The 27,965-nt window shown below is 38.5% G+C and overlaps 1 protein-coding gene across 1 annotated transcript; it reads left to right on the forward strand.

Annotated features, from left to right (window-relative positions):
• The first annotated feature begins 491 nt into the window (after positions 1-491).
• Positions 492-26,361, forward strand: LOC100561409 (cytosolic phospholipase A2 epsilon). Its single transcript, XM_062968143.1, has 19 exons — positions 492-2,480; positions 3,946-4,082; positions 5,661-5,789; positions 5,900-5,940; positions 7,065-7,107; positions 8,692-8,749; positions 9,474-9,643; positions 9,977-10,063; positions 12,036-12,073; positions 14,010-14,145; positions 15,016-15,152; positions 15,900-16,122; positions 16,684-16,798; positions 18,510-18,647; positions 19,230-19,337; positions 22,014-22,205; positions 24,440-24,609; positions 24,770-24,953; positions 25,720-26,361. Exons 1-19 carry the CDS (start codon positions 2,402-2,404, stop codon positions 25,926-25,928), a joined length of 2,394 nt encoding a protein of 797 aa, XP_062824213.1. The 5' UTR covers positions 492-2,401; the 3' UTR covers positions 25,929-26,361.
• The last annotated feature ends 1,604 nt before the right edge of the window (positions 26,362-27,965 follow it).

The following is a 27,965-nucleotide window of genomic DNA, read 5'->3' on the forward strand; positions in this document are numbered from 1 at the left end:
GGACATAGTGGGGCAAGGAGGGAGTTGGCTGGTAGCTCAGATCTTCCACCCAACTATGCAGCCAGATGGTCTATTGTGCAACTATGCTGCAGTCTGAAAATCTTCACAAGCCAGATAGCAACCCTGGTTGGCTCTTAGGGGCAGAACATGAAGGAGGAGTTTTCTGGCTTATTTATATTTATTAGAAGCTTCTACATGGCATGCTGGATTTACATGACTTATTTATTTAAAATAGCCATAATTTTTACTTATTAAAAATAACCCACCAGGGATTTTCACACTCTACAATGGCTGTATATAATATATAAATTGGAAAAAAATATATAATGTATAAATTGGAAAAATGACACCCCTCCCTCAACGTAAGTACCTTTCTGTGCCTGCAGTCACCTCTTGTAGCCATTTTGAATGCCTAGGCAAGTACATTGCACAAGTGTGGCCCATTTAATGCTTCCCTGTGGTGGCAGAGAAAGTAGAGGGAGTTGGTTATCCCTTTAGGTTCTCTTGTGATAAACTACCAGTGAACTCTTGCCTTTCACCACTCAGAGAAGGAGGTGGTCCTTAGGTAGTTCATTTCCAAGCATAATACATATCTCCTGTCTGTTTCCCTCATTTGTCTCCTCTCCTTTTTGCTGCTTTTGCGGTGAGCTATGCACAGCCCTTAAGCTTCCCACCTACATAGAAAGAGCAATGTGTTCTCCCTTGTAAGATTTCTGACTGTGGAAGGAGATTTCAGGGTCCAGGAGCAGCTTAGAAGGAAGAAAAATGTCCTTCTTCTTTTTAAAAAGTGAGTGCTTTCTGCGAGAGTCTGACTCTCGCTCCTGAAGGCAGGAGTCAGAAGGCTGGGGAAGTAGTGCATTATGGATGGGAAGGCTGAGGGGTGTGTTTGTTGCAACTTTCAAGCAGCAAGAAGGAAAAGAAGCAGATGTGGGGAGGAGACAAAGGGTGTACATCAACCCTGGGGACCAACTACCTATAAACCATCCCTTTCACTGAGTGGTGAAATAAAGTGGATAGAATTTACTGATAGCGCATCAGTTAATGTGGTATCATAGCACTATAATATACACACTCATGTAAAAGTCAACCTCATATATAAGCCAGGGGCAAGTTTGGAGACCTAAATTATAGATTTTGGTATGAACCAAGGATGCTGAGAAACGAACTGACCCCCTCTACTCTCATTACCTTGGATGAGGAACACAAAAGAGCCATACCTGTCCACATAGGCATTAAAACTAATTTAAAAATCAATTAAAACCACTGGAAGCTCAGCCAAGAAGTTAGCCTTTCTTCCCTTGGGGGGGGGGGGGGATTCAAAGATGACATGTTGCTTTTGTCCCATATTCACCAACGAAATTTCTTAGGGTGTTCAGCGACACAACAGGCGCTCTGCTGACAATCTAAAATTGTAGGCAAGTTCATGTAGGAGGAGGGTTTTTCCCCCCAGGTATTTACTCTCAGGTTTGCGAAGAAGGACAACCATGCTAGACAAGCTGGAAGTGTGCCTCCTTGTCTTTGAACCCACTCTCCTCTGTGTCCCCTTAGCTAACACTAATCCTGAGGTACCTGTGAAGTTTATTTTGGGTTGCCCTGGTTGGGGCTTGCAGTAGAGATATTGGAAGGGGACATGAGTTTCAACCAAATGTCTGGTTTGAGAGTAAAGGGCACACCCCTCTGGTTTGCTGGTAAAACTGAATTACTATGGTGCAAAACAATGCATACCTAAATAGTGTTTCACTAACATTAAATGTTTGGAAAGCTCTGCCCTAGAGGGAAATATTAGAAAGAATGGACTGAAATTCCACAAAAGCCGATTTCAACTAAAAAATTTTAGTTGCAGAGCTGTTAAACTGCAAATGTGGTGATGGCATCTCCTTAACTGGGAATAGGTTGCAGCATCTATAGGACAGTTGATCTCAAGGTCAGGGGTTCAAATCAGCATGAAATTCCCTGTTGTATAGCTGAAGGAACTCTTCACTCCTGTTAGGAAGCTAAATACTTTATTGCAGTGAAGTGGTCTCAGAAACAAAAACAACACAGAGACACAAAGCTGTTCATTCCAACCAGAAGGCTTTTCTTTCTAAAGTTACAACAATAGTACAAATACTAACACAGTATGTCCAAACCCTCTCTCTCCTATCTTCACCCACCAACCTCAAACTCTCATCAAATCAACACAGGGCTACTACAAACTTATAGACAACCTATAGTTTATGACATTTTACACTAAAAATTTCCTGGTGATTAATGGCTTTTTAACATACTTTTTATTCAATGTTATGGCCTTTCACTTTTTATTGCTTCTCCCTTCCAACCATTTCAGCATTCCACTTAAGATGTACATTGTAATTTAAGCTCTGTTTTCACTGCTTTCATTTGCTTTTGCATGCTATGATTTATGCAGGAAGAAACATCACCATGTTATTTCCTGAGTGTAAGAGTGATTAGAGCAAGGAATCTCAGAAAAGGAGATATCTGTAAGTACTTTTGCTATTCCTTTTCAACAGTGTTCATTAGGCAGGATGGGAGGGAGTGGTTTTCCTTAATTTTGTCAGAATGAAAGACAAAATGTCGTGGAACCCAGGAAAATTTTGCAAGTGAAAGGGAAGATTTAGCTCAGAAGAAGCCAAACCTTCTTCGACTTCTACAATGCAGGTTGAGTATCCTTTATACATATATGTTTGAGACCAGGCATGTTTTGGATTTCAGATATTTTTAAATTTTTGAATACCTGTATTTGTATATATGTGCATAGTTAGATATCTTGGAGATGGATCCCAAGTTTAAACAAAATTTCATTTGTTTCATAGATACTTAATACACATAGTCTGAGCATAATTTTATACATAATCAATGTAATGATTTGATGCATGAAACCAAAGTTTGTTTGCTTTGAACTATCAGAAAGCAAACTGTAATTCAGACCTTTATTCATACTTGCAAGGTGTTCCCTTTTCCCGTGATCAAGTCATAAATATAATTAAATTAAACTTTCAGGGATAAAATAATTATTTGATATATAACTACATTCATCTGAATGTTCAAATGGCAGCCCTGTCCTCAGGAGGTAAGCAAGGAGACTATTCTGAAGGTAGATGAGTTGTGTTCCCCCGCTCCCCCAATAACTCCCTTCCTTTTGTTATGCAAATAGACTCTCAAAACACATAGGAAAAGGAGGAACCGGACCTGTGCACTGTTTCAGTTACCCTTCAGATCCAGCTCCTCTTTTACTTCTTATGTGCCATAATTGAAGGGAGAAGCTGAGGAACAGAAACACATGGCACACATTAAAATCTTGATTGATTTTACCAAAATGTATATATCCAGTTGACTCTTCGTAGATTCATCCATCCATGGCTTGAAAAACTAATGATAAAAATAGCCAAGTTTGATTTTGCCGTTGTACATAAGATATACTAAATAGGATTCACAGATTTTGTATCCCAGGAGGTCCTGAAACTAAATGCTAGTGAATACCACAGGCCCCCTGTGTGTGGTTTTAAGTCATTTTTAACTGCTAAGATCTTTTAACTTTTTAATATTTTAAACATTTTTGTTTTTATTATTTTAAATTCTGAATAATTTTAAATACATTTAAGTTGCCTTTATTGGTATCTCATGATATAAAGTGTAGTATAGATGTTTTAATAAATTAATAGGTAAAAATAAAGTATATTTTCCAAGTGAATATACAGAAAATTCTGCTAATTATAATTCTTAATTCTTCTTGCAAGAATTATTACTGTACTATAGCCTTGAATACTAATTATAATCAGACAGAATATAAAATAACCCTAGAAAACATACATAGACACACACTTAATTTATCCTTTTGCCTGGATCACGCAGAACCATCTCTACCATTCCTGCCAGACCTACTTGCAAAGAATACTGTTATCTGCTTTCACATTGTTTTTAGTCCTGTCCTCTTGGTGTCAACAGTGACCCCTACAGATGCGTATCTGATGTTGTGGATGCCAACAGCTTCTTCTGCTCAGTTCCGAACAAAGACTGTTCAAAATTGCAAGGACCCAGTCTGGAATGAAACCTTTCATTTCATGGTCCAAAGCAGAGCAAAGGTAGGAAATGAATTATCCATTGAAACTAATAGAACTGCTATTTCCTTTTCTAACAGACTTCTCAGGAATTTAAAATAACAGAGATGAATAAATGTAGGAACTAAACTAACAAATTAAATATGTATTTATATATATGTATTGGATTTAAATATGTTTTTATGTATGCCTTTTAATCTTAATGTAACTTTTTATGTTTTATGTTGTAGGCACTATGTAGTGCCGTTTGTAAGCTGCCTTGAGTCCCCACAGGGGTTGAGAAAGGTGGAATATAAATATAGTAAATAAATAAATAATAATTAACAAAAACAAATCCAAAATTGTTTTAATTTTTTAACATATAGAAAGTCAGAGAAATATCACGTCCATGAAGTTATCCATATAGCCTGAGGACCCAGTGGTTGGATAATTCTTCAGGATGCCACTTCCCAATCCAACAAATGTTTGGGGAAGCCAGAACTAAGGGCAGGGACCAAACAGTCATCACAAATTAGAAAGCTGCTTTTTCCCACTTCCCAAATGTATAGCTTATCCTTATGCCACTATTCTGTTAGCTCACATATTCACAAGCTTCATGTTATGCTGCTTTTAGACTAGTAGTGCATTATTTTGTCATAATTATCCTGTTTATTATTTTGTTGTATATTACACTTTGTTGCTGCTTTGAAAACATCTGCTTGAGGCAGAAAGTGAGATAGAAATACTAGCAGACATAAAATAAAGGGACTGATACAACTGCTATTACAATAACTGCTGTGGCTTCAAGTGGATTGATGGGATACATTCCTAGACTTCAAATTGCTAATGAAGTGGGTAATAGCAAGCCCTGTTGAAATTAAGAACTTTCGCCCAATAATACCATAGTGTCATGCTAGAGTACCTAGAAAATGCCTTTTAAAAATATTTTGCTGGACGTGGATAATTGAAACTGCAGATACAGGTCCACAAATGTGAGAGTTATACTGTAGAATACTGTAGACAATGGCAATTGGTGTCTCCCATTCAATTTGGAGTAAATTCATTCAAGATCTGGCTGGATTTAAAGGAACTGTCAAAGGTACTGAATCTATTCAGGAACTGGTTTAAAGCCAGGATTAAAACGTGATGTGCATTCAGTATGTTGCAGACATGCTAGCCACCAACTGCATCTTCAGAACTGATTTAAACTCTTCCAAAACTACATCAAAGTTGTTAAGAAGTACTTATTCATACTTCGGATAAACATATGAAGTTTCTGCATACCAGTGTAGATAGTGTCTAAATCATATGTCAGGAGAACCTTTTATATTGATGCATTGGATCGTATGTTCAAAGCAAGTGATTGCCAATTCATTGAAATAGCCTTTAGATACCCTATACAAAGAGATTTCACAGTTTAAAGGGCACTTACTAATGTGCCTATTTTTGTAAGACCAAGGAAAGAGAGAAATGTATGCCTCATCCATATTACTTATGACCTTTCTAAACTATAACAAACACCCTCCATAAACTATTCTTTTTTTTTTTTACACAAAAGTTATACCTTCTATGTCACTTTTATAATTTACCCTCTACACTTACAACATTTTCTTCTTCTATCAGAATGTGCTGGAGTTGGGTGTCTATGATGAAGATGTCTGCTTTGATGACCATCTCTTCACTGTGTGCTTTGATATAGCTGGGCTTCAATTAAATGAAAAAGTTCTTATGTGCTTTATCTCTAATCTAAAGGTCTGTATAAACAGAAGCAAGTACACTATATATATATATATATATATATATATATCAAAAATTGATTAGATAGTATTTGATTTAATTCAATTACTTTTGTTTTATTTTAGAAACATGAGCAGCTGGAAATCGAGTTTGAGCTGAGCAATAGGTGAGTGAAATTAAGTATAAGAGAATGTTTAAAGCAACTTCTTTCACTAAATTTCCACCCAGAATTTAAATTTACAAAATAAATTGAATTATTGGTAATTAAAAAATCATTAAAGAGATCACCTTATTCCTCTAAGACAGTGGTTCCCAAACAATGGGCCGTGGGCCAGCAGTGGGTCACAAGAACGAAAATCCGGTCTGCGAACCTCCTTCCTCTTTATTTCTTTATTTTATTTTATTAATTTTATTTCCACTCCTTTCTGCAGAGCTGACCATTGCATAACCATTAACCACTATGTTATTTATGGAATTTATTACCTGTTTTAATGATTATTGTGTTATTTGTGAATTTTTAATTGCTTGTGTTAATTGTTTATTTCTATTTTGTCTTTGTCTTTGTCCCTTCGGGGAGAGAGGTAGGTTATAAGTAAAGTTAATATTATTAATCCTGGCACATAATATGCTGTTTTCTATGCAGAAAATGCATACTTGGAGATTTATTCTACATAGAATTTATACATTTTCTATGCAAGAATTAATGTTTCAATGAAATATTTCATTACACTGAAATATTATTATCTGCAGAAAATTATGTTTCTTGTGCAGAACATCCTCTAATTTGGAATTTATTCTATGTGAAATTCACCCATAGTTTATTTGTAAAGAAAATAGTAGAAAGCAGCATTTTCTATGCAAAATTTAATATTTCTGTATTTAAATATTATTTTCCATGCAGAAGGTGCTATTTCATGTGCATAAAATTTTAATTTCTACATAAAAGAAACTGTGTGTAAATTTTGCACATAATAAGCCCTGAATTGCAAATAATTTTTGAAAACTATTGTTTTTAAAGACTTTCTCACAGGATTAAGATAACTGCTGAAATTGCTTATTGTTATCTATAAGAAGAAACTATGTGAAGAATTATATTCCTCGGAGTAACCATATTCCTATCCTGATTGTGGGCTTCCTATAGGGAAACTTCCTGGGCACTATGGGAACAAAGTTTTGGCCTAGCTAGGCCTCTAGCTTGATCTTCTTTTATGTCTTTAACACATCAGTCATGATTCACTGTATTATATTAATGCATTATAAAATATTTCTATTTGATTTCTTTTATTTTAGGTTAAGTTTTCTGGAAACAATAATTACAAATGGAGTTCTTTTGGTAATTTTTATTTATTTTCTTTCTTGTACTTAAATATAAATAATATAAAAAGATTATTAAAGCCTACAACTGAGAGAGAAACAGAAATAAATTGACATGGCTTTTCTATTGAGCGATTACATATATTTCCTTTCATTGAATGCCTAATTGCCCAGGACTTCCTCTGAAGTGAACGCAACTCACAGTTCCATATAGCAGCATATTATGTGAGTAGGTGAATTGAAGCAGTATTTATTCTTCTCTCTAACTTTAGAACAGTGGTTCTCAACCTGTGGGTCCCCAGATATTTTGGCCTTCAACTCCCAGAAATCCTAACAGCTGGGAAAATTGCTGGGATTTCTGGGAGTTGTAGGCCAAAACACCTGGGGACCCATAGGTTGAGAACCACTGCTTTAGAATAACCAGCAATAATTCTGCATGTTGTTTCACTTTGTTGTGAAAGAATTCTGTAATTGTGTATCAGTGTTTTGTTTAGGGCATATTGCCCTCTTGGTTAGTACAGAATACTAACTGCGATATGCATTCTGATTTCTCAGCAATAATAACAAAAAAATTGTAAACTATCCCCAGTGTCCTTTTTTGACATAACTATCTTCATCTGACTGTCTTCATGGATATTCCATTCTTCTATCAAGAAACATCACATAGTATTTTCTGTAGCACTGCAAAAATGGAAAGTGGGTAGACTCAGTCAAGGACACCACATCCTGAGTTTGCAAGATCCAAACAGGGCTTTTGATAACACAGGTCTCTCATGTAGAGGATCACTATAAGAAGTTGACCTGATGCTAATTAACACCAACAATAACAATGTTGCAATATGAACAAAGCTGCAATGTTAAGAATGCCTACTTGGTAGACTGCAAGACAACAAGATGCTTATCGTGACCACAGTAAAAATAACTATGCATGGATGCTGCATTTTTAATTATTCACCATAAAGCCAGAGAACAGGTCACTACCATGGCAATATGAGCAGAGAGAATGGATTCACTGTAACCAAATCTCTAAGAATACCAGTTTACATCAAAGAAGGGCCGAGATAGAAAAGAAGAAAGGGGGATACCTTGAGTCGCTCAAACTATCCAGCCCTGTTATTACTACTACCGACTCTTCGGTGTTAAGCGTTGTTGCAATTCTAATATTGAAAATATAAGCACATATAATATATAATATAATTTCTATTTTTAAAGATCAGTCCTCTGAAACAGAAACAGTTCATAAAACTACAGAAATGTGGAAAGCCTATCTCTAAGTGTTTCCTCATTTATTTGCAAGTTTCAAAAAACCATGCATGTAAATTATGTAAATGTGTGTGTGTGTGTGTGTGTGTGTGCATACCCACACCAACACATGCACACACTTGTTTCACTGACTGATTTATTGATTAATGTTGAATAGCACTTACACGTGAAGGCTTCAAAATACACACAACGAGAAAATACCCAACTACAAACTTTTTGTAGAGAATATTCTTACTCTGCTAAAATATGGCTCTTAAGCTGTCCTGTTAGGTGATGGAGAAATAAATAGTGTCATATTTTAATTCTATTTTAGTTTTAAATGTTCTTTGTTTTTCTACAGTCTCGCCAACTCTGCCAATTGGAATGTGAGGTGGAGAGAAAAAAGAAGCAGAAGTCAGGTAAGATTATATTTTCAGTTAAAATGGCACTTTATCACACTTTCATACAAGCAATTATTCTAGGAAATACTACTGTATATACTCAAGTATAAGCCAATCTGAATATAAACTGCGGCACCTAATTTTACCACAAAAACTGGGAAAACTTATTGACTCGAGTATAAGACGAGGGTGGGAAATGCAGCAGCTATGGGTCAAATTCAAAAATAAAAATACTTATTAATAAAATTGCATTATTTGAGGCAACAGTAGGTTAAATGTTTTTGAATATTTATATAAAACTGTAATTTAACGTAATAATAAGACTTTAATAAGATAAGACTGTCCAACTCTGAATACCTATATACTCAAGTATAAGCCAACCTGAATAGAAGCCGGCCAGGACCCTCACTCGAGTATAAGCCGAGAGGAGCTTTTTCAGCCCTAAAAAAGGGCTGAAAAACTAGGCTTATACTCGAGTATATACAGTATTTTAAATATAATTTGAACATCCAGGAACATTGGGCATACCTTCAAGAGATGTATGGTCCTAGGAAGTGTGATACTGCTGAAAAATGAGGTGTGCATGCATTGTCTGTATAGAAAAAAGCAATGATTCTGACATCTCTATTAATCAACCAATATATTACTAATTCTCCAATTACATTAACAAATGCTTTTCATTTAGTGCTAGTCCTTGAAGATTACTGATTTTTTAACAACATTTCCCCCTTTTCTCTTTTAGAAGAAACACTAACTCTTATGGTGAAAGGATCCCATGAAGAAAATCAAGAATTTAATGTTTCCTCTAGCTTCTGCCTGAGGCCCAGACACCAATCCTCATTCCACTATATCAAGTATAAACATCAAATCTTGGAAGTTAAACTACTGAAGAAGGATCTAGAATATGCCTTTGTATGTCCAGCAGCCTCATGCTTACTGTAAAAAGATGCCTTTTCCTTCACCAAAATTATGTTGTTGTCAAAGTAATGGTCTCTACTGCCATTCAGGTTTCCAGGAATAAAATAATTTCATTTAGTGCTTGTCCCTGGGCTTATTGGAGGCAGGGGTGGGGTGGGTGGGGTGGGTGGGTGGGGTGGGTGGGATAATTGATCCTCTCCATATTACATAACCTAGGAAACACTGGTGTTAAGTATATTCTCAGAATATGCATGTCTTCAAACAATAAATAAATATGATGCATTGTATTTTTCATGCTTTCTGATAGAAATATATCTATCTTTCCAGGGTCCGTGTTCTTATAACACAGAAGAAAACATTCTAAAAGTGGAAATCAATTCAATTCCTACAAGCAAGAAAATAGTACTAGCAGAGGTAAGAGCTGAATAATTTCTTGAGCAGGCCTGCATCATGTTTGAGATGTTTATTGAAATAAAGCTTAAGGTAGTTTTGAGTGGATAACCAATGCAGACATAGAATGGATTCCCCCCTTTATTTCTACAGCAATTCTTTTCTCTAAGCAGTAAGTTAAACTTTAAGGAAAATAATCTCAGAAGGAACAGAGATGCCAGGGAGATTAGAGCCTGTATCTATCTTTAGATGTTTTGTTGAATCAGTATCTGATTGGATAATGCTCATATTTCCAAAAAAATATTTTATTTAATCGTAATAAAATCCTATCTATTTTGGGTTCTGAATGGGGTTCCGAGGTGGTTTGGCACTTTGAATTTAACCTTCCATTTCGAAGCGTTGGTGCCCATGCCTTGGAATACCTTCGAATAACCTTTGGATATATGAGAAAGTGTTTTAATTCAACCAATCTTCTGGCTAGCATTGGGGTTTAAGAGCCCCATAGAAATCAAGCCTGGAGCATTTTCTCTCCTGGCTATCCAGGAGAGAAAACCCCCTTCCCTTCCTGGGGTGTTTTTATGGGGCTCTTAACCCGGTGCTATCCAGGAGAGAAATCCCCCTTTCTTTCCTGGTGCGTTTCTATGGGGATCTTAAACCCAGTGCTATCCAGAAGAGAAATCCCCCTTCCCTTCCTGGGGCGTTTCTACGTGGCCCTTAAGCCCAGTGCTATCCAGGAGAGAAATCCCCCTTCCCTTCCTGGGGTGTCTCTATGGGGCTCTTAAGCCTGGTGCTATCCAGGAGAAAAATCCCCCTTCCCTTCCTGGTGTGCTTCTATGGGGATCTTAAACCCACTGCTATCCAGGAGAGAAATCCCCCTTCCCTTCCTGGTTGGTTTCTATGGAGCTCTTAAACCTGCTCCTATCCAGGAAAGAAATCCCCCTTCCCTTCCTGGTTGGCTTCTATGGAGCTCTTAAACCCCCTTCTATGGGGATCTTAAGCCCGCTCCTATCCAGGAGAGAAATCCCCCTTCCCTTCCTGGTTGGTTTCTATGGGGCTCTTAAGCATGGTGCAGTGTAGTGGTTTGAGAGTTGGATTACGATTGTGGCTTGATTCCTCACTCAGCCATGGAAATCCACTGGGTGATCTTGGGCAAGTTGTACACTCTCAGCCCAGAAAATCCAATGAAATAGGAAATAACACTTTCAAACCAAGAACAGATTTCCTTATTCAGAAGCTAGCCATCTGTCAGGTGTGATTTGATGGTGTGCTATGATTCCTGTTCCTTGTTAATAAATGTCATTTCCTGATTGGTTCTGTCATAAAAACATGGCAAAACTTTATTACACTGCCAAAATTTTGTCTTTGCACAAGGGACATTGTCCTATAAAAAATAGCACATTATGGTTTGTTGAATCTTTGTCCAACAATTTAACAAAGTTTCAGCCACAAAAAAGTTTCTGAAGTAGAACAACAACTTTCAAAGTAAAGACAACCCAATGAAACAGGAAATAACCCTTCCAAACCAGGAACAGATTTTTGTTATTATTAAAAATGTTTTTAATCTGAGGATGTCAAACATTCTTAGATTTGGTGAGCTAACAATGGTAAATGTGTTCTACCACTGTAGCAAATTTCATTAGGATAGTTCAAAAAATGAGGGAGCGAGAAGCCCCTTGAGTTTCTCCATTGACAATAATGTTTCCCTTCATGCGCATGCGCATCCACCATTAACGAGGCACATACGAAAATTCAGAAGTTTCAGAAAGTTTTGAATTTTTTTTGCTTCAAAATTCAGAAATGACTTTAGAAATGAAACGCCAGCACCCCCTACTTTCAAAGCGAGTATTGAACCATTTTTTTCGTGGATCGCACATGCCTAATGTGTACATCTCCTGAGTTAGATCAGTGCCTTTGCATACAGTGTTTACAATTGATTCCTAGAAATGTAAAACAGCTATAACACAACAAAACTTGTATTTGTGTTCTGGATTTTCAGAGTAAAAATTATGTTCTACATGTGAAGGCAGAAGACTGGTAAGAGATCCATCCTCTCTCAGGTGGTAATAGCTGCAATTTTACCTATTCCACTTTCTGTCTTTCTCTTCTAGAAGGACAGAAAGTGCCATTTAAGAGCCATTAATTGTGAGTATTGTCACGCCCGTGGCAACGGATCACCAAGAACCAGACACGGAGGCCAATATCTATCTAATATCTTTATTAAAGAAATATGTAAGAATAATAAAAACAAGTAGAAAATATAGTCCAGCAACAGACCTTTCAAGAAAGGTCAAATTTAGTCCAGAAATGTAAAGTCCAATATATTATATTAGAGTTCAAAGTTGAATCCAAGAAACCAAAACACACACTATTGCCAAGCAATAGTGTGGGGAAGCGTCCAGGGTCTTTCAAGGTCCAAGGTAAAAACCACAACAAGGTCGAGAATAAAACTTGATTCTTGAAGCAAGGTCCGTGGCTAGGAACAAGGCAAGGCAATTCTTGAATACTTGGATAGGCAAAGCAAGGTAACTGGGGTTGTGGACTTTGCGAAGTCCACACTAGGCTGGAAACATGAAATCACTCCTGAAGCTGCTCCGTTGACTCCGCACGGAACCTACCGTGCCAGGCACCTATATCTGGGCCCCGTTTTCCTGCCAAGCAGGTGTCCAGCGTTCTCTTTCCCTAGAGAACAGGAAACGAAACCCAGCTTTCTCCAGATGTGAGACTCCCTAGATTTTCCCAGCGGAAACATGGCTAATCAGTGTCTTGTTTAGCTGCAATTCTCAAACTCCTGCGAACCTGTTCCTTCACTCCCCTGTCTGCAGTATAGGACTGTCTCCTAGCAAAAGGGGGTGAGAGCTGCTCAAGGTCTGTTTTAATGGGTTCTTGGGCAAAAACATCAACATCAGGCATCTGGAAAGATTCCGGCTCTTGCTGAGCCGGCGAAAACCCCATGTTTTCGTCTTCATTAGCCACGATGGCACTGGGAGCAGGACTACAAGGCCCATGAGGCATCACACTATTTCCATTCAAAATAGGGCATTTTTCATTTATGAGAAAAATTAAACAAATTGTATGGGCATATATAAATATTGTCCCTATAATAATGTTTACTGATACAAAAACTGCTTAATTAAATTTAACAAGGATCACATTTGCAGAGTTATTGGCCTACTTGTCCTATCTCTATGGTGTGATTTTACTGAGGGCCCTTCCACACAGCCATATAACCCAGAATATCAAGGCAGATAATCCACAATATCAGCTTTGAACTGGGTTATCGGAGTCCACACTGCGATATTATCAAGTTCAATGTGGATTTTATACAGCTGTATGGAAGGAGCTTGCATTTTCTCAATAAGCTACTGTAGACAGTTTGTTTGTTGCATTTTAAAAATTAAACGTAATTTTCCCGTGTCTCTTCTCCTGTCATAACTTGTATTCATTGGTCATAGAATTGTAAATTGGAGGGTACAACAAGGGACATCAAATTCAACACCTGTAATGCAAGAGTATTCAGCTGAAGCACTCCTGAAAGATATCAATCCAATCTCTGTTTAAAAACCACTAAATATTAAGAGTGCATCTAAACTGTAGAATTAATACAGTTTGATCTCTTTAACTATCACGACTCTATGCTATGGAAACCTGGTACTTGTAGTTTAGTAAGGCACACTTTAGCAAAGAAGGCTAAAATCTCTCCTGTAATTCCATAGCATTTAATCATGGTGGTTAAAGTGGTCACAAACTGCATTAATTCTATAGTGTAGCTGCAACCAATTAATCAACGACCTTTCAAAGCAATGTATTTCACTGCCGAACAGCTTTTACAGTAAAAAAAAATTCTAATGATCAATGAAGAACTGTTGGAAAAATTACTCTAAATTTGAAGCGTTAATTGATCATAGGTCTGCAACAGATTCCAAATATCAACAGATGTGTTTGTATTTCTTTCTCATTTTGTGTATTCCAGTCAACTTGGCCTCGATGTACGTTTGGGTTATGATCTGTGCCCTCAAGAGCAAAGCTTCTTGTGTAAAAGGAAGAGAATTGTTGCTGGTGCTTTGAAAAAAGTTCTTAAACTAGAAAAGGACTTGCAAGATCATGAGGTACGTAATACAGAGTTCTGGATGTCTGTATAGTATGGCTTACCATAAATGGCTTCACTGAAAATTACAGTTTATTGGCACATGTGTAGCTTCTTCCTGCTTTATATAATCTCCCTTCTCCCTTTTTCCTCTACCAATATGGCTATAAGAATTTTGAAGATTTTGTTTTTATTTCCAATGATTTGAAATAAAAATATTTTTTAAATAACTGCAATAACTATTCACCAAGGTAAATAGTTGGGAAGAAGTGTATTATGGCCATGATGACAGCTCCTGAGTTCTCTTAGAACATTACTGCCATGCCCCATATAGCTGAGTTCACGTGGCTCAGTTATTCTTAGTGGGTTAGAAGAAAGAGAACTGAGGGACTTTATTATGGTGGGATGACCTCCTGGTGAGATTAGTGACTACACCTTTGTATAGGCTTTAGAAGCATATTATGACCCCAGTGTGTACAGATGGAGGGAACACGTATCTATTGGACTCACTCAAGATCCCAGATCCCAATCTTCCAGGAAGAGAGGGGCATTTAGAGCAGAGTCCACAGTAAATACTGTATTATTGCCATTGGATTTTTGCAAGTGTTTAGGCGTTCAGAAACATTTTACTGTTGCCATTTTTCGTGACCCCACCATTGAGCTAAGGGGACCAATTTGTTTTCAGGATCCAGGGTTTAAGAAGCTGTGATGAATAATATGTCCGTGTCACAAATTCTATACATTATCCCCTTGCCCCCAAAATCAATTTGCTGCTTTTTGACAATACAAAGAGGACAAACTATAGCTAACTTTACTCTTAAACTTCAATTCTTCCTATCAAATGCATGCCTTATTCTTCTACACCTTTCTCTGTTTTTTTGGTATGTTTCAGGTTCCAGTTGTGGCAATCATGACAACAGGTGGCAGCACACGATCACTGACAGCTTTGTATGGAAGCCTACGAGGACTTCAGAAATTAAATCTCTTAGACTGTGCAACTTACATGACTGGTTTGTCAGGAACAACGTGGTAAGGCTGTGGATACAAGGTTATACACGGAGTCTGGGTCTGATTAAACTATATGATGGTGGCTGCTTGCTAGAATTTAAAATGGACCACAAAGTCATGCTGAAGTACCTAGAAATGTCTAGAGAGGTGTTCCCTTAAGATAAAAGAAAAGGAATATATATATATATATATATATATATATATATATATATATATATATATATCTATATCATACAACTTTTGGGTTGGTTGTAGACAACTATGGGGCATAAGTAATAATAAGTAATTCTTTATAAAATTGTGAAAGGGGGAAAGGCATTGTTCAGGTCAAAGCAGCTGTCATAACTCTGGAATTAAGTATTGTCCAATTAAATATATAGACAGAAAATGCTATTTAGGACAGACAAAGGAAATCCTTCTTTGCATAGATATCAATACCTGTTGCATATGAAAGCTAAATGGAAATTCCATATTCAGTTGCAATGTACCTGGAATAGATACTTGGGTCAGCCAGATGTCATTGGACTACCAATGTCATCACTCATAGCCATTATCCATATTAACTGAACCTCATCAGATATGTAATCCAACAATATTTAGACAATCATAGATTTTTCACCTCTATTCATGTTGTATTTTGATTGTTATATAAAAGTCCCTTTCATTATGTGGTACTGGATTTTCAGAAGGTGTTTGTCTGGGGGAAAGAATGCTGAACCATATGGAAACAGTAGAGTTATCCTATTATTTTTGTGTTTCCTTTCCCAGGACTATGGGCAATTTGTACAAAGATGCCTATTGGTCAAAAAAGGATCTGTCTGAACAAATAAATGAGGCTAAAAGACATGTGACTAAAAGCAAAAGGGATAACTTTTCCATAGAGCGTCTGAAATATTACAACAGGCAGCTGCATCAAAGGAAAGAAGAGGGACAAAGGACATCTTGTATAGATCTTTGGGGGCTGGTGATTGAATATTTGTTGAACGATGGGGTACAGTATCTTTTGTTATTTCAAGTGATTACTTAGCCTGTGAAATGGTATGGATCCATATATTTTGAAGCATGCTTAAGAATGATCATGTTTGTATGATATTTAGCAATTTAGCCCTTTGTAGATTTAGGAAAATTAAGTTATACTGCAAAGAAGTCTGTTGCCTTCTCTCAGTGGACTCTATGGCTGGCTGGAAGTATATTCCGCCTTTGAAAATCACTGAGGTTTTAATTTCTGTGGAAAACATTGCATTACTTTTGGAAATAAGGGCTGAAGACTTGCATCCCATGTTAGGAGAAAGACCAGATAGAAAACAAACAAACAAAGGAATAGGAACAAATGCAAGAAAAGGAAGCAAAAGTACAAAGTATAAAGAATCATCTGGATGACAGAATGGGCAAATTAAGTTTGCTTGTTATACCACTAATGGGTAGCTAACCACATTCTCCATTCTAGAATAGTTTATACACACTCTTTTTGGCAGGATTCCACAATCAGTTTTGTGAAACATCGTTTTCCTCCATTTCAATTTGTACTTAATTTTATGTTTTAACAATACAGAAAGATAACCATAAACTCTCAGATGAACAACATGCTGTGAATGAAGGTCAAAATCCTTTACCAATCTACACTGCGATCAATGTGAAAGAGAAGTACAGCACTATGGATTTCAAAGGTAATAACAAGCAATCTGTTGTGTCACACAGGCTGCTTTTATATGCAGAGTAAATTCATAACGGATTAACTCATATATCTCATGTTTTAAAAGCTTAGGTGTCTGTGTAGTGAGGACTTACATATTTAGTGAATGCATGCAATTAAGAGTCAGTATGGAGATATGATGGACCCAAAGTTGTGCTGACAGGTAGAGAAACCTGGAATTAAAAAAAAAAGATTTTGTATAAACAACTTTGTAATTGCAACATTTACATTGAGAATTAATGCAAGGGAGAGTGGGAAAATGTGGAAGAACAGGACAATCCTACTCCCTGACATCACTTTTGTGCCAGAATGTTGGCACAATAGTGAATCCTGGCTCTTCACACAATGTAAGTAACAAGATCATAGTGCAATTGTGGCTGCCAGCTGCAGCCAGCTGCAACAAATTACTCTGACCAAGAGGTCATGAGTTCGAGGCCAGCTCGGAGCCTATGTTTGTCTTGTCTTTGTTCTATGTTAAAGGCACTGAATGTTTGCCTTATATGTGTAATGTGATCCGCCCTGAGTCCAGGGTGAGAAGGGCGGAATATAAATACTGTAAATAAATAAATAAATAAATATTGATGGGTATAAGTTTGTGTCCTAGAGGTGGCAGACTAGCAAAGAGTTACATATGCTGTTGTGTGATTAGAATAATCACCAAAGATGACAGTCCTACTTCCATGTCAACAAAGTCAAGTCATCCCAGTTTAAGGGGAATGCAAGAAATGACATTTTTCTTATTAACTCTGTGTGGAGATAGTAAATGTTTCTTTCAGCAAGTGCCGGAAGTAAATAATAAAGAGCAGATGAAATGGATCAGGATTGTGCTGTCGGGGTTGGTATAGCTAAACCTATTTCTTCTTCCAAAAAAGCCAGTCTGGCTGGCTTCCCTCCCTTAAAGCCTGAAAGGAATTGCTGTATGGGTGCATGGATATTTTAATAGCCATGAATGGGCTACAACATGCATAACATCATATCCAGTTTGGGCTTACGAATGCAATTCTAAACACTTTTATTAAGCAGGATAACAGGTTGAGCACAGTGGGACTTAATTCTGAGGAAGCCCAGAGAGGAAACACCTACTGTCTGTATGGTTAATACACCTGTTGCAATATCACACAAAATGCTCCAAAGAACGTTGAAATGTACAAGATTTTTTTCAGTAGAATATTGCTTCTAGCATTGAACAAATGCAGCAGTCCTCCCACCCCCTGGCTTCCAAATGCCATGGGCTCTTGGTATTCTCTGGCCTTTGCTTCCAGAACCACATGGATATCAAAATCCATAGATGCTGAAGTTATATGATATAGAATGGTGTAGTAAAGTTGTATTCCTACTATAAAATGGCTAAATAAAGATTTGTTTTTTGTTTGTTTGTTTGGAGTTTGGAGTTAAGTTGCAACTTAATCTGTGATACAGAGGTCAGATTCTGCTAGTTTATTAATTTAAGTAATTAATTTAAAGCACCACATAAACACTAAATCCTTCAGAAACACACACACATATAAACACACACATCTACTCCAGAAGATTAAGAAACCATATAGGGAGAGTTTAGGGTGGGCTGGGTTACATAAAGATAAAAAGACGGGCAAATTCTGTTATGCAAACAAAAGTCAATTTTTATGGGTATAGTTCAATGAAAAATATTAGTTTCCTTTGTATGTTTGTGAATTTTTCTATAGAATGGATGGAATTCACACCCTATGAGGTGGGGATCCTAAAATATGGAGCTTATGTGAAGGCTGAAGATTTTGGAAGCGAGTTCTTTATGGGACGTTTAATAAAGAGACTACCAGAGACTCGGCTCTGTTATATGCAAGGTAAGCACCACCATCATAATCTGCTGAATATCAAGCTGGCAAAAGCATAACTTCTTGATTTTATTGAATCACTAATGTTAAACTTGTGTCGTGTTTCATCTTTGTTCTGTGTATTTTAACATGTATTTTGTAAAAATATGTTTTAATATGTGTATTTTATGGAATATTTTAGATGAATATGTGTTTTTAGCAATGTCGCAACCCACCTTGAGTCACCAGGAGAGGTGGGTATGAAATAAAATTACTGTTGTTGTTGTTGTTGATCAAGCCTAATGGTAAAAACGTAGTGGTATATTTTACTAGATTTCCACGCATTGTCCTGATGTCAGATGGGAATAGAGGGCAGCTTTTGCTGTATGTTAGAGTAATAGGAGAAGGTCTTAATTATGCAGTTGTCACCTCAGGATTGAAATCCCAAAGTCTGGAATACAGTTCAGCAATTCTAAGAGGTCTACAGATCTCATCTGCCAGGCTAGGCAGTGTATTGTGGAAAAATTAATATTTCCATAGACAAATGAAATGTCTTTGTGATAAACCTTGCCTTTATTGTTGATTGTTATATATTTTTCTCTCCCCTTACAGGCATGTGGAGTAGTATATTTTCTGTAAATCTACTATACTTCTGGAGTCTAGTTCACAGTTCAGAGGAGTTTTGGCACAAGTGGACACATGACCAAATAACTGATATTGGTTGGTAACTCTCATTTTTCATATTATTCATGACTGAAACTGGTGGGTGAACAATGCAAAAATAATTTAAAACTTTGCTAACCACAAAAGAATAGTGGAGAAATGTTTGTCCAAACATTTTAGATCTATTTATTTTTAGGTTAAGGTTAAGTGTGGTAGCACCCATGACAGTCCCCTCGGATTGAGGATCCTGCTGTTTAATGCCAGGTCTGTCAATGGTAAATCAGCTATCATCCAGGATCTTATCTTGGATGAAGCGGCGGACCTGGCTTGCATCACTGAGACCTGGTTGGATGAGCTGGGTGGGGTAATTTCACCCAGCTCTGTCCTCCGGGTTTTGGGGTGCAACAGCAGGCCAGATCTGGGGGGAGGGGAGGTGGGGTCGTGGTGGTCTTTCGGCAGTCCATCTCCCTGGTCAGGTGTGCCGTCCCGCAATCCACAGGTTTTGAGTGTGTACATCTTAGGGTGGGTGCCCGGGACAGTCTGGGGATTCTGCTAGTGTACTGTCCACGCCGCGACACTGCAGTTTCCCTGCCTGAGCTAGCAGAGGTGATCTCTGGTGTGGCATTTGTCTCCCAGCGACTGGTAGTGCTGGGGGACTTTAACATCCATGCCAAGTCCACCTTAATAGGTGCAGCTCAAGATTTCATGGTTGCCATGACAACCATGGGGCTGTCCCAAGTGATATCTGGTCCCACCCATCAAGCTGGTCACATGTTCGACCTGGTTTTTGTTGCGATGGACGGTGAGGCTGGAGTGGAAGAGAAAAACATCCTTCCGTTGTCATGGTCTGACCATCACCTGATCAGTCTAAGACTTACCGTGTCCCCAAAAAACCTCAGCAGGGGTGGGGGACCCATTAAGATGGTCTGCCCCAGGAGACTGATGGATCTTGATAGATTCCTGAGATCTCTTGGGGATTCTCCTGTCTTGGGTGCTGACGATCCTGTCGATGCCCTGGTAGATCGCTATAATAGCAAGATGTCTAGGGCAATTGACACGATTGCCCCGAACGTCCCCTCTCTTTGTGCAGAGTCACTTCGGCTCCCTGGTTCTCAGAGGAGTTGGCAGTGATGAAGCGCAAAAGAAGAGGACTAGAGTGCCGCTGGCGGAAGACTCAGGATGCCTCTGACCAAGCGTGGGTTAGTGCTGCTATTAGGGCCTACTCCGTGGCTTTGCGAGCAGACAGGAAGACCTTCACAACTGCCCGCATAGCGTCTGCAACTAATAGACCATCGGAGTTGTTCCGTGTCGTCGGGGAGCTCCTCCACCCTCTTGCAGAGGTTAGGGGGCGCAGCAAATCCAAACCTAATCAGGTGATGGTCGGTCCATGGCAATGGAGCGATGGTAAGCTCCTCCACACCTCCATTTTCCTCACATCCCTGACAGAAAACCAAGTCAAGCATGTGCCCAGCTCTGTGGGTGGGACCAGATACTCGTTGGGACAGCCCCATGGTTGCCATGGAGGCCATGAAGTCCTGAGCCACGCCTGAAAGGTTGGTCTCGGCATGGACATTGAAGTCCCCCAGCACAATGAGCTGTTGGGACTCCAATGCCAGGCCCGAGACCACCCCCGCTAGCTCAGCCAGGGAGACTGTAGTGCAGCAGGGTTGGTGGGGACGAGGGAGAGGGCCTTCTCCACGGCGGCCCCCCGGCTCTGGAACGCGCTCCCCAGGGAAATTAGGCAAGCTGCCACCTTGGAAGTGTTCAGGAAGAGCCTGAAAACCTGGCTCTTCAAACAGGCCTTTGAAGAAGTACCACCCACTGTATGCTAAATCCTTGTACTAGCGGTTTCTTCTGCCCAGTTGTACCTGTTGGTTAACTCCTTGACATAGCCTCAGAGTTCACCCCAGTTTAAGGTTCTTCCCATGACCTTGTAGCACCTTAACTTCCTTCTTGTTTACAAGTTTCAATCAGTGCACTTTGCCCAGCTCATTTTATGTTTTTATTGCTGTGTTTTTCATGTGTTTTATAATGATTGTGGTTTTTAATGCCTTTTAAATTTATTTGTGTGTTTTTGTATTTGATATTTGTATTTGATATCACTGTATGCTGGTTTTATATCTGTGAGCCGCCCCAAGTCCCTCTGGGGAGATGGTGGCGGGGTACAAAAATAAAATTATTATTATTATTATTATTATTATTATTATTATTATTATTATTATTATTATTATTATTATATTAGACAGCTGAAATCATGAACCATATGATTAAACAATATTTTTCAAATTGAGTTCCAAATTTGTGTCAGTTGAGCAACCATTGTAACAAATCATTTTCTTTTGTAAAGAATTGCGGTTTTGAGACTTTATACACAGTATAAACATCCTCTACATCAGAGGTAAGCAAAATACAGGCCATGAGCTTTCTGAAGCTCCCAAGGCTTCTCCTAGTAGCTGTCCACTTAACTTCTGTTTGGAAAAAAAGTCTTGCCATATCTTAAAGATGCTATAAAGATATGCCAATAAACACAGTAAAATTATCCATAGTACCTTCTCCATGACAGATTTTGGGGGCACTGTGCTTCTCATTGTGAGAAAAAGTGGGCTCCTCCAAATATGGTGGAATAGGGGTTCTGGGGTATAATGCTCTTTGATTTTGTGGGGGCAATGCAGTCTATCCCCCACCCTTCATTTGCATATTTCTGCTAGTAATCAACGGGACACTTTGTTGCAGATGAAGAGCCGCAACTACCTTCCAGACTGCATGAGCAAAAGACACAACTGTGTACACCTGCGGGACCCTTTTCCTGTGCTTTTAGAGATGTGCTTACTAATCGCCTCTCCATTGCCCAGTACCATAATTTTCTGAAGGGTCTTCAATTGGATAATAGCTACTTGCAGAATGACAACTTCTGCAGATGGAAAGGTATTTACATTTATTTTTCAAATGTATAGATTAAGGCAGAAATAGGCAATGAAAGATAGCTGGGCTGTATAAAATAACAAACTTTTCATTCCAAGATTCATGGAAAATTGATGGACATGTCACCATTCATGAGTTTTTTAAATGGTGTTCAAGAGTTGGAGTGAGACTTGCGTTTAAAAAAGAAACAGACAGAGATAAGCTTATCAAAATAGATGTTCACAGCACCCCCTTTATCAAGCATGTATGTAGACAAAATGAATTCAGTACACAAAATAAAAAAAAGCCACGTCAACTGGTTGATATAATAATAAAAAGTTTACACACAAAAGTTGTGCAAAAGCATCACATAGGTACAGATAACTTGGTTGCAGTAACAGCATATCAAAGATATAATCCAAAAGAATAGAGAATAAAAGGTGGATTCCACAGCTTCTACATAGGCCCAAGAAGCAGCCCATGCTCCATGCTCCATGCCAGAGGCGGCTCTAGGTAATTTCGCCTTGTAGGTGAACCTAGTGGCCACGCTCCCCTGAAATTGCGCCCCCCCAAGGCCCCACACATACCTTCATTGTCATTGGTGGCAGCGGTGACGGTGGCAGGGACCATCGTCTCCCTCCTCGCCAAATGCGGAAGGCCTCAACTGAGGCCTAGCTCTTCTTGCGAAGTCCCGCAAGTCCTCGCGAGACCTCGCAAGAAGAGCTAGGCCTCAGTTGAGGCCTTTTGCATTCAGTGAGGAGGGAGCCGATGGTCCCCACCTCGATGGTGCCCCCGGTGACAATGCGCCAAAAGCGGGTGCTTACATAGGCCTCGTTGGGCCGGCTCTGCTCCATGCCCATGTAGATTACATAACTAACAACTGGGACTGGACTGGAACAATGATCTAGAATACACACACACACACGCATGACTGGGGAACAAAGGAGGAGACCCCTCTTTTATACCTTTTTAACTTCAAAGGCATTGCCTACCTGACTGGCAGCACGACTATCTTTCTATAAGATACTGGAAGATCCATGCAAATGTTAATTGGGGGCGGGTATCATAAAACTAACAAGAAGGAAGAGAGCAAAGACAGGACATACAGACAAACCATTTAGGGTGCATATGTGATTGGTCATTCCCAAACAGATGTCAGCCTTGAATTTGTAGAGAAGGTAAACATTTAAAAATGTATACAGTGGTCCCCCACTGTATATTTTGGTTCCAGGGCCACCCCCACCCCTCGGATACCAAAATCCATGTATACCCAAGTCCTATTATATATAATGGCATAGCAAAACACTGTCCCTTTTATAAAATGACAAAATCAAGTTTTGCTCTTAGGTATGTGGGGTGGGTGGAATATTTTCTATGGAGACTGGATCTATGGATATGGGGAGGGGGGGTTGTTGGATTTTTCTCTGAAAAATATTCAAATTAGTGAAGGATTGGAATGAAACATTACGACATTGGAAGCTGGTTGCATGCAAAAGTGACATAGGTGAAAATGGGCTGATTTGTCCATCTCTAAAGTAAGCCTTATGAAAAAAACTCAGCAGCAAGCATCAAACAGCCAAGCATCAAACATACTGTATATTTCAAATGGAGGATGTCAGAGGTGTAATAGGAGGGGAAGAAAAACGAGGCCTTCCATCACCAAATTCTGAGTACTGTATTCTGAGTACTGAGTACTAAAATTCTGAGTACTGAGTACTAAAATTTCAACTGGGCATTCAGAAATGCAGTTTTCAGTGTCTTGCCCTGCAATGCTAGAAATAGAGTCTGAAGGAAAATTCTATAAAGGGAGATAAACATCTTATTTATGCAGGGCAATGTCTTCGTTTCCCCCTTTTTCATAGCTAGAACCCCAGATAATGTAAAAATAAATTCCAACCCTTTTAAACAAAGCACCAGCAAATCTGTTATCTTTAATGTTTAATGTTGAAAGTCACTGAACATACAGAGATTGCTTGAAAATATAATTTATGCTAATTTTTAGTTCTGTCCATCTGGTTGTACACAATCAGTTTCCATCATGTAATATCACAAACTCACTTTTGAAGACTGTATTTGTTTGGTGACATACAAATTTATCAGGTATTACATGATATCTGTGACCTTTTAAGTAACACATAGAAAAGTTTCAATCCTAACAACAATAAGAACAACAACAACAACAACAACAACAACAACAACGGCTATAAAAATGGGATATTGTCTATTTTTCTTATGACAGTGTCTGTTTTTCCATTCAGGAACTGTACTAGACACTCGTTCACCCAATCAACTGACTCAAACAGATAAATACTTGTCTCTAGAAGATACAGGTTTCTTCATCAATACTAGCTCTGCACCTCTGATGAGAAAAGAGAGAAAGGTGGATGTAATTCTCCATTTAAATTACAGTGCAGGATCACAATCATTGGTGAGATGTGGAGCTTTGGTGGCTTTTCTCCTATCCTTTTTACGAAGGATTATTTACTGACGCACAGCATTAAAAATACTAAAAATATGCTGCCTCACATAAAGTTTATTGTCCTTATAATCTCTACCTTCTATTCATCTTTCTCTTTTATTGCACATAGCCTTTGAAGCAATCATGCAAATACTATGCAGAACAAGGAATCCCATTCCCCAAAACTGTGCTGAATGATGATGACAAACATCTGAAAGAGTGCTATTTATTTGAAGAGGAAGACAGTCTGGATGCACCTATATTGCTATTTTTTCCACAAGTGAATGATACTTTTCGCTATTATATAGCACCTGGTATGCTGCCAATAGTAATATGTATTATAAAATCATGGTTTGGGCCCTATGAAAGTGTGAAAGAGATGAGCTTCATTCTACCATTAAATATTGAAGGGGGAAGTGTTTGTGTTTATGTATGTGTTTACTACAGCATACTAAGAAAACAATCCAGTGAATTATTTTTATATTGGAAAAGCAGAGAGAATGAGTCTGAAGATTAGGATTTTGTAATTCATCTCTCCTTTTTGTTGGATGTGATCTTTATGGAGATTTACTTTCACACCAGCGGAAGTATTCCTCCCCCACCCCTATTTTGATCAGAGGTAATAGGCGTGCAGCATAATGAAGAACACAGTTTGTCATCATATTTTGATCAACATTATAGCCATGAAGATACACTCCTCTTAAGGGTCATCAATAGGATTCACTGCAAAAAAATTGTGAAGCATTGCCATCAGAGTCCCAGAAAAACTGATTCAAAGGGAAAACATGTGTTTTCATTCCAGTTCTGGGATAAAGACTCATCACGTCACCCAAATACCTAAGTACAAATTGTCAAGGACCCTAATTTCATTACATCAATGTTTCTACTTTCAGTACTAATAACGTTCGCAATGCTGATCAGCCATAAAAGCTGCGAATTTCAGCTTTAAAAAATGCTCAGCTTAAAAACATTCATAAAAATATCTTGTACGTGAAGGTCTTGGTTTCTTTTGAATATATAAGATATTTGTTATTGCAAATGTCATTCTTAAATTCTTTCCTTCCTGTAATGTTTCCATAGGTGTGAAGCGCTCCGAGTCAGAAATGAAATATGGCGATATTGATGTTTCCAGCAAATATGGCCCCTATTCTACATATTCAATGACTTATAGTAAAGAAGAGTATGATCAGCTGGTAGACCTGAGTGAATACAATATTTTGAATAATCAATATCTGATTCGACAGGCCTTGCAAAGAGCAGTAGAACGGAAAAAATTACTTAAGAAATAATTACCTTACTCAGTGCCTTTGTTTATAGAATGACATGCTGAAATGTGGACTCTTGCTCTCCATGTGTTCATAAATTTAACTGAACTCTCCTTTGAATCCATTGATTGATGTTGCCAAATGGAAAAAGCAGACTATGATATTTGGAAGCAACATTCAGTGATTATTCATGAACTCTTGCAGCAAAGCCCTGTAAATGTTTATCGGGAATTTGTTTCACTGTGTTCAGTCAGGTCAACGTTTAGGAAACTTGTAATAGAACTGGATTCTTACTCTCATATATGTAATTTTAGCAAATGAGGATCAAATGATCAACATTTAAAAGCAAAGCATCAGACATATACAATGACATAAATCCAATTGTTGTTGATAATCACCTGCACAGATAGATACAATATAAACTTTTTGCAATTTAGGATTAACAACCACAAATCTTTCAACAAACTGAAAATTTTGTGTAAGTTTGCATTTCAGAAACAGGAAGGTGAAATCTAGACGCCTTCACCTTAATACTACCTCATATTATGGTCCCAAACTATAAATAAAGATTAATAAGAATAAATTTTTATTTTTTCTTATACTTTTAAAGTGCTCCAATACATGATGCTCATAATGTGTGCAAGGAGAACAGCAAAGGAAGGAAGAAGGACCAAGGATGTAAAAACATCAGCATTGGGTTGAAACAGGATACAACTTTATTATTCCATGTACCAAAAGTTTTACAAACCCTGTCAAGGGAAAGGTTGCATAACATCACCTACTAAGTACCCCATTCAAATAATGACACTCAAGTGGTATAGAATCATTAGGATGGTTCTTCAGGTATGTGCAAAGCAGCATTGATGAAAAAGTCAAAACAAGTTGTATGGGATTCCCTAGCCACTGCCCGTGTCAAAAAAGAACACACAAAATTAATACTGGGGAAAAGAGATAAATGACTTACTGTGCTTCAGTTCTGAGAAAAATGCTGCTGTTGAAGCTGGTACTGGTTTGAAAGAGAATTGTCTATTACATGTGGATATCCTAAAACAAGAAGTACTGTTTCAATGTATATGCATTTAGCCTCTTATTTCTTTTAGATGTTATTGCCAGCTTCAACAGTTGACATTGGGCTACTTGTGGAGATCCAACAGGAAACCCCACACCCCAACCCAATGAGAGAAGGCCTACAACCACAATTCTCTCAGTTGGCTGCAAACTTTTTTTCCCCCTGGAAACATGCCCCAGACATAAATTAGACCACCACTTTGAGTAAAACTTCCTGCGCAACTCCTCCAGTGAACCCTCATCACGAGGGGTTTTTCTTCCTCTTCGAATTCCATCCCCATCAACCATAATCCCCGAAGGCGCAGTCACAACACTATCCCTCCCCGCAAAGGCCCCTCCCATCGGAATTAATGTGGGATCCGAGACCTCCGCAACTACTGAGGACCGGTTAGATGACGTGTCCAGTTTTAGTAAAGATCGATGAAACACCGGATGAACCTTCAGAGTGGAAGGTAACCGCAATCTAAATGCCACAGGAGAGATCTTGGTAACAATGGGGAAAGGTCCTAAGAATTGAGCTCCAAATTTTCCTGCATGCATCCTGATGTGCTTAGCAGACAACCACACCATATCCCCTTCCTTCAGTTCCACTCCAGGCTGACGATGTTTGTCAGCTTGTGATTTTTGCCTTGCTTTAGCTTCCAGCAGAAGCTTCCTTGCAACGTCTTGCAAGGCCCTGAGTTCACTGGAACGATATACTGGATCAGGCGACACTGTATTCTGCGCAGGTGCTACTACCCCACGTGGATGGCAACCATACATAATTTCAAAAGGCGAGTATTGGCTAGCGCTAAGTGTCGCCGCGTTATACGCAAACTCTGCCACCGGTACCCATTGAACCCAATCCCCAGCTTGCTGTAAACAAAAACAGCGCAAATACTGTTCCAGCAGACCATTTACCCGTTCAGACTGCCCATCAGTCTGCGGATGGAACGCAGTGGAGACGTTCAGCTTAGTTCCAAGTTGCGCATGGAACTGCTTCCAAAATTGCGA

This window comes from Anolis carolinensis, chromosome 1 (assembly GCF_035594765.1).
Source record: "Anolis carolinensis isolate JA03-04 chromosome 1, rAnoCar3.1.pri, whole genome shotgun sequence".
Lineage (NCBI taxonomy): Eukaryota > Metazoa > Chordata > Lepidosauria > Squamata > Dactyloidae > Anolis > Anolis carolinensis.

Excerpts from the sequence above, each read along its gene's own strand:
- LOC100561409 (XM_062968143.1), top strand. The coding sequence starts at position 2,402 with ATGCAGGAAGAAACATCACCATGTTATTTCCTGAGTGTAAGAGTGATT. Across the intron at positions 5,941-7,064 it reads GAGTTTGAGCTGAGCAATAG|GTTAAGTTTTCTGGAAACAA; the intron begins GTGAGTGAAATT and ends CTTTTATTTTAG. Across the intron at positions 24,954-25,719 it reads TCGCTATTATATAGCACCTG|GTGTGAAGCGCTCCGAGTCA; the intron begins GTATGCTGCCAA and ends ATGTTTCCATAG.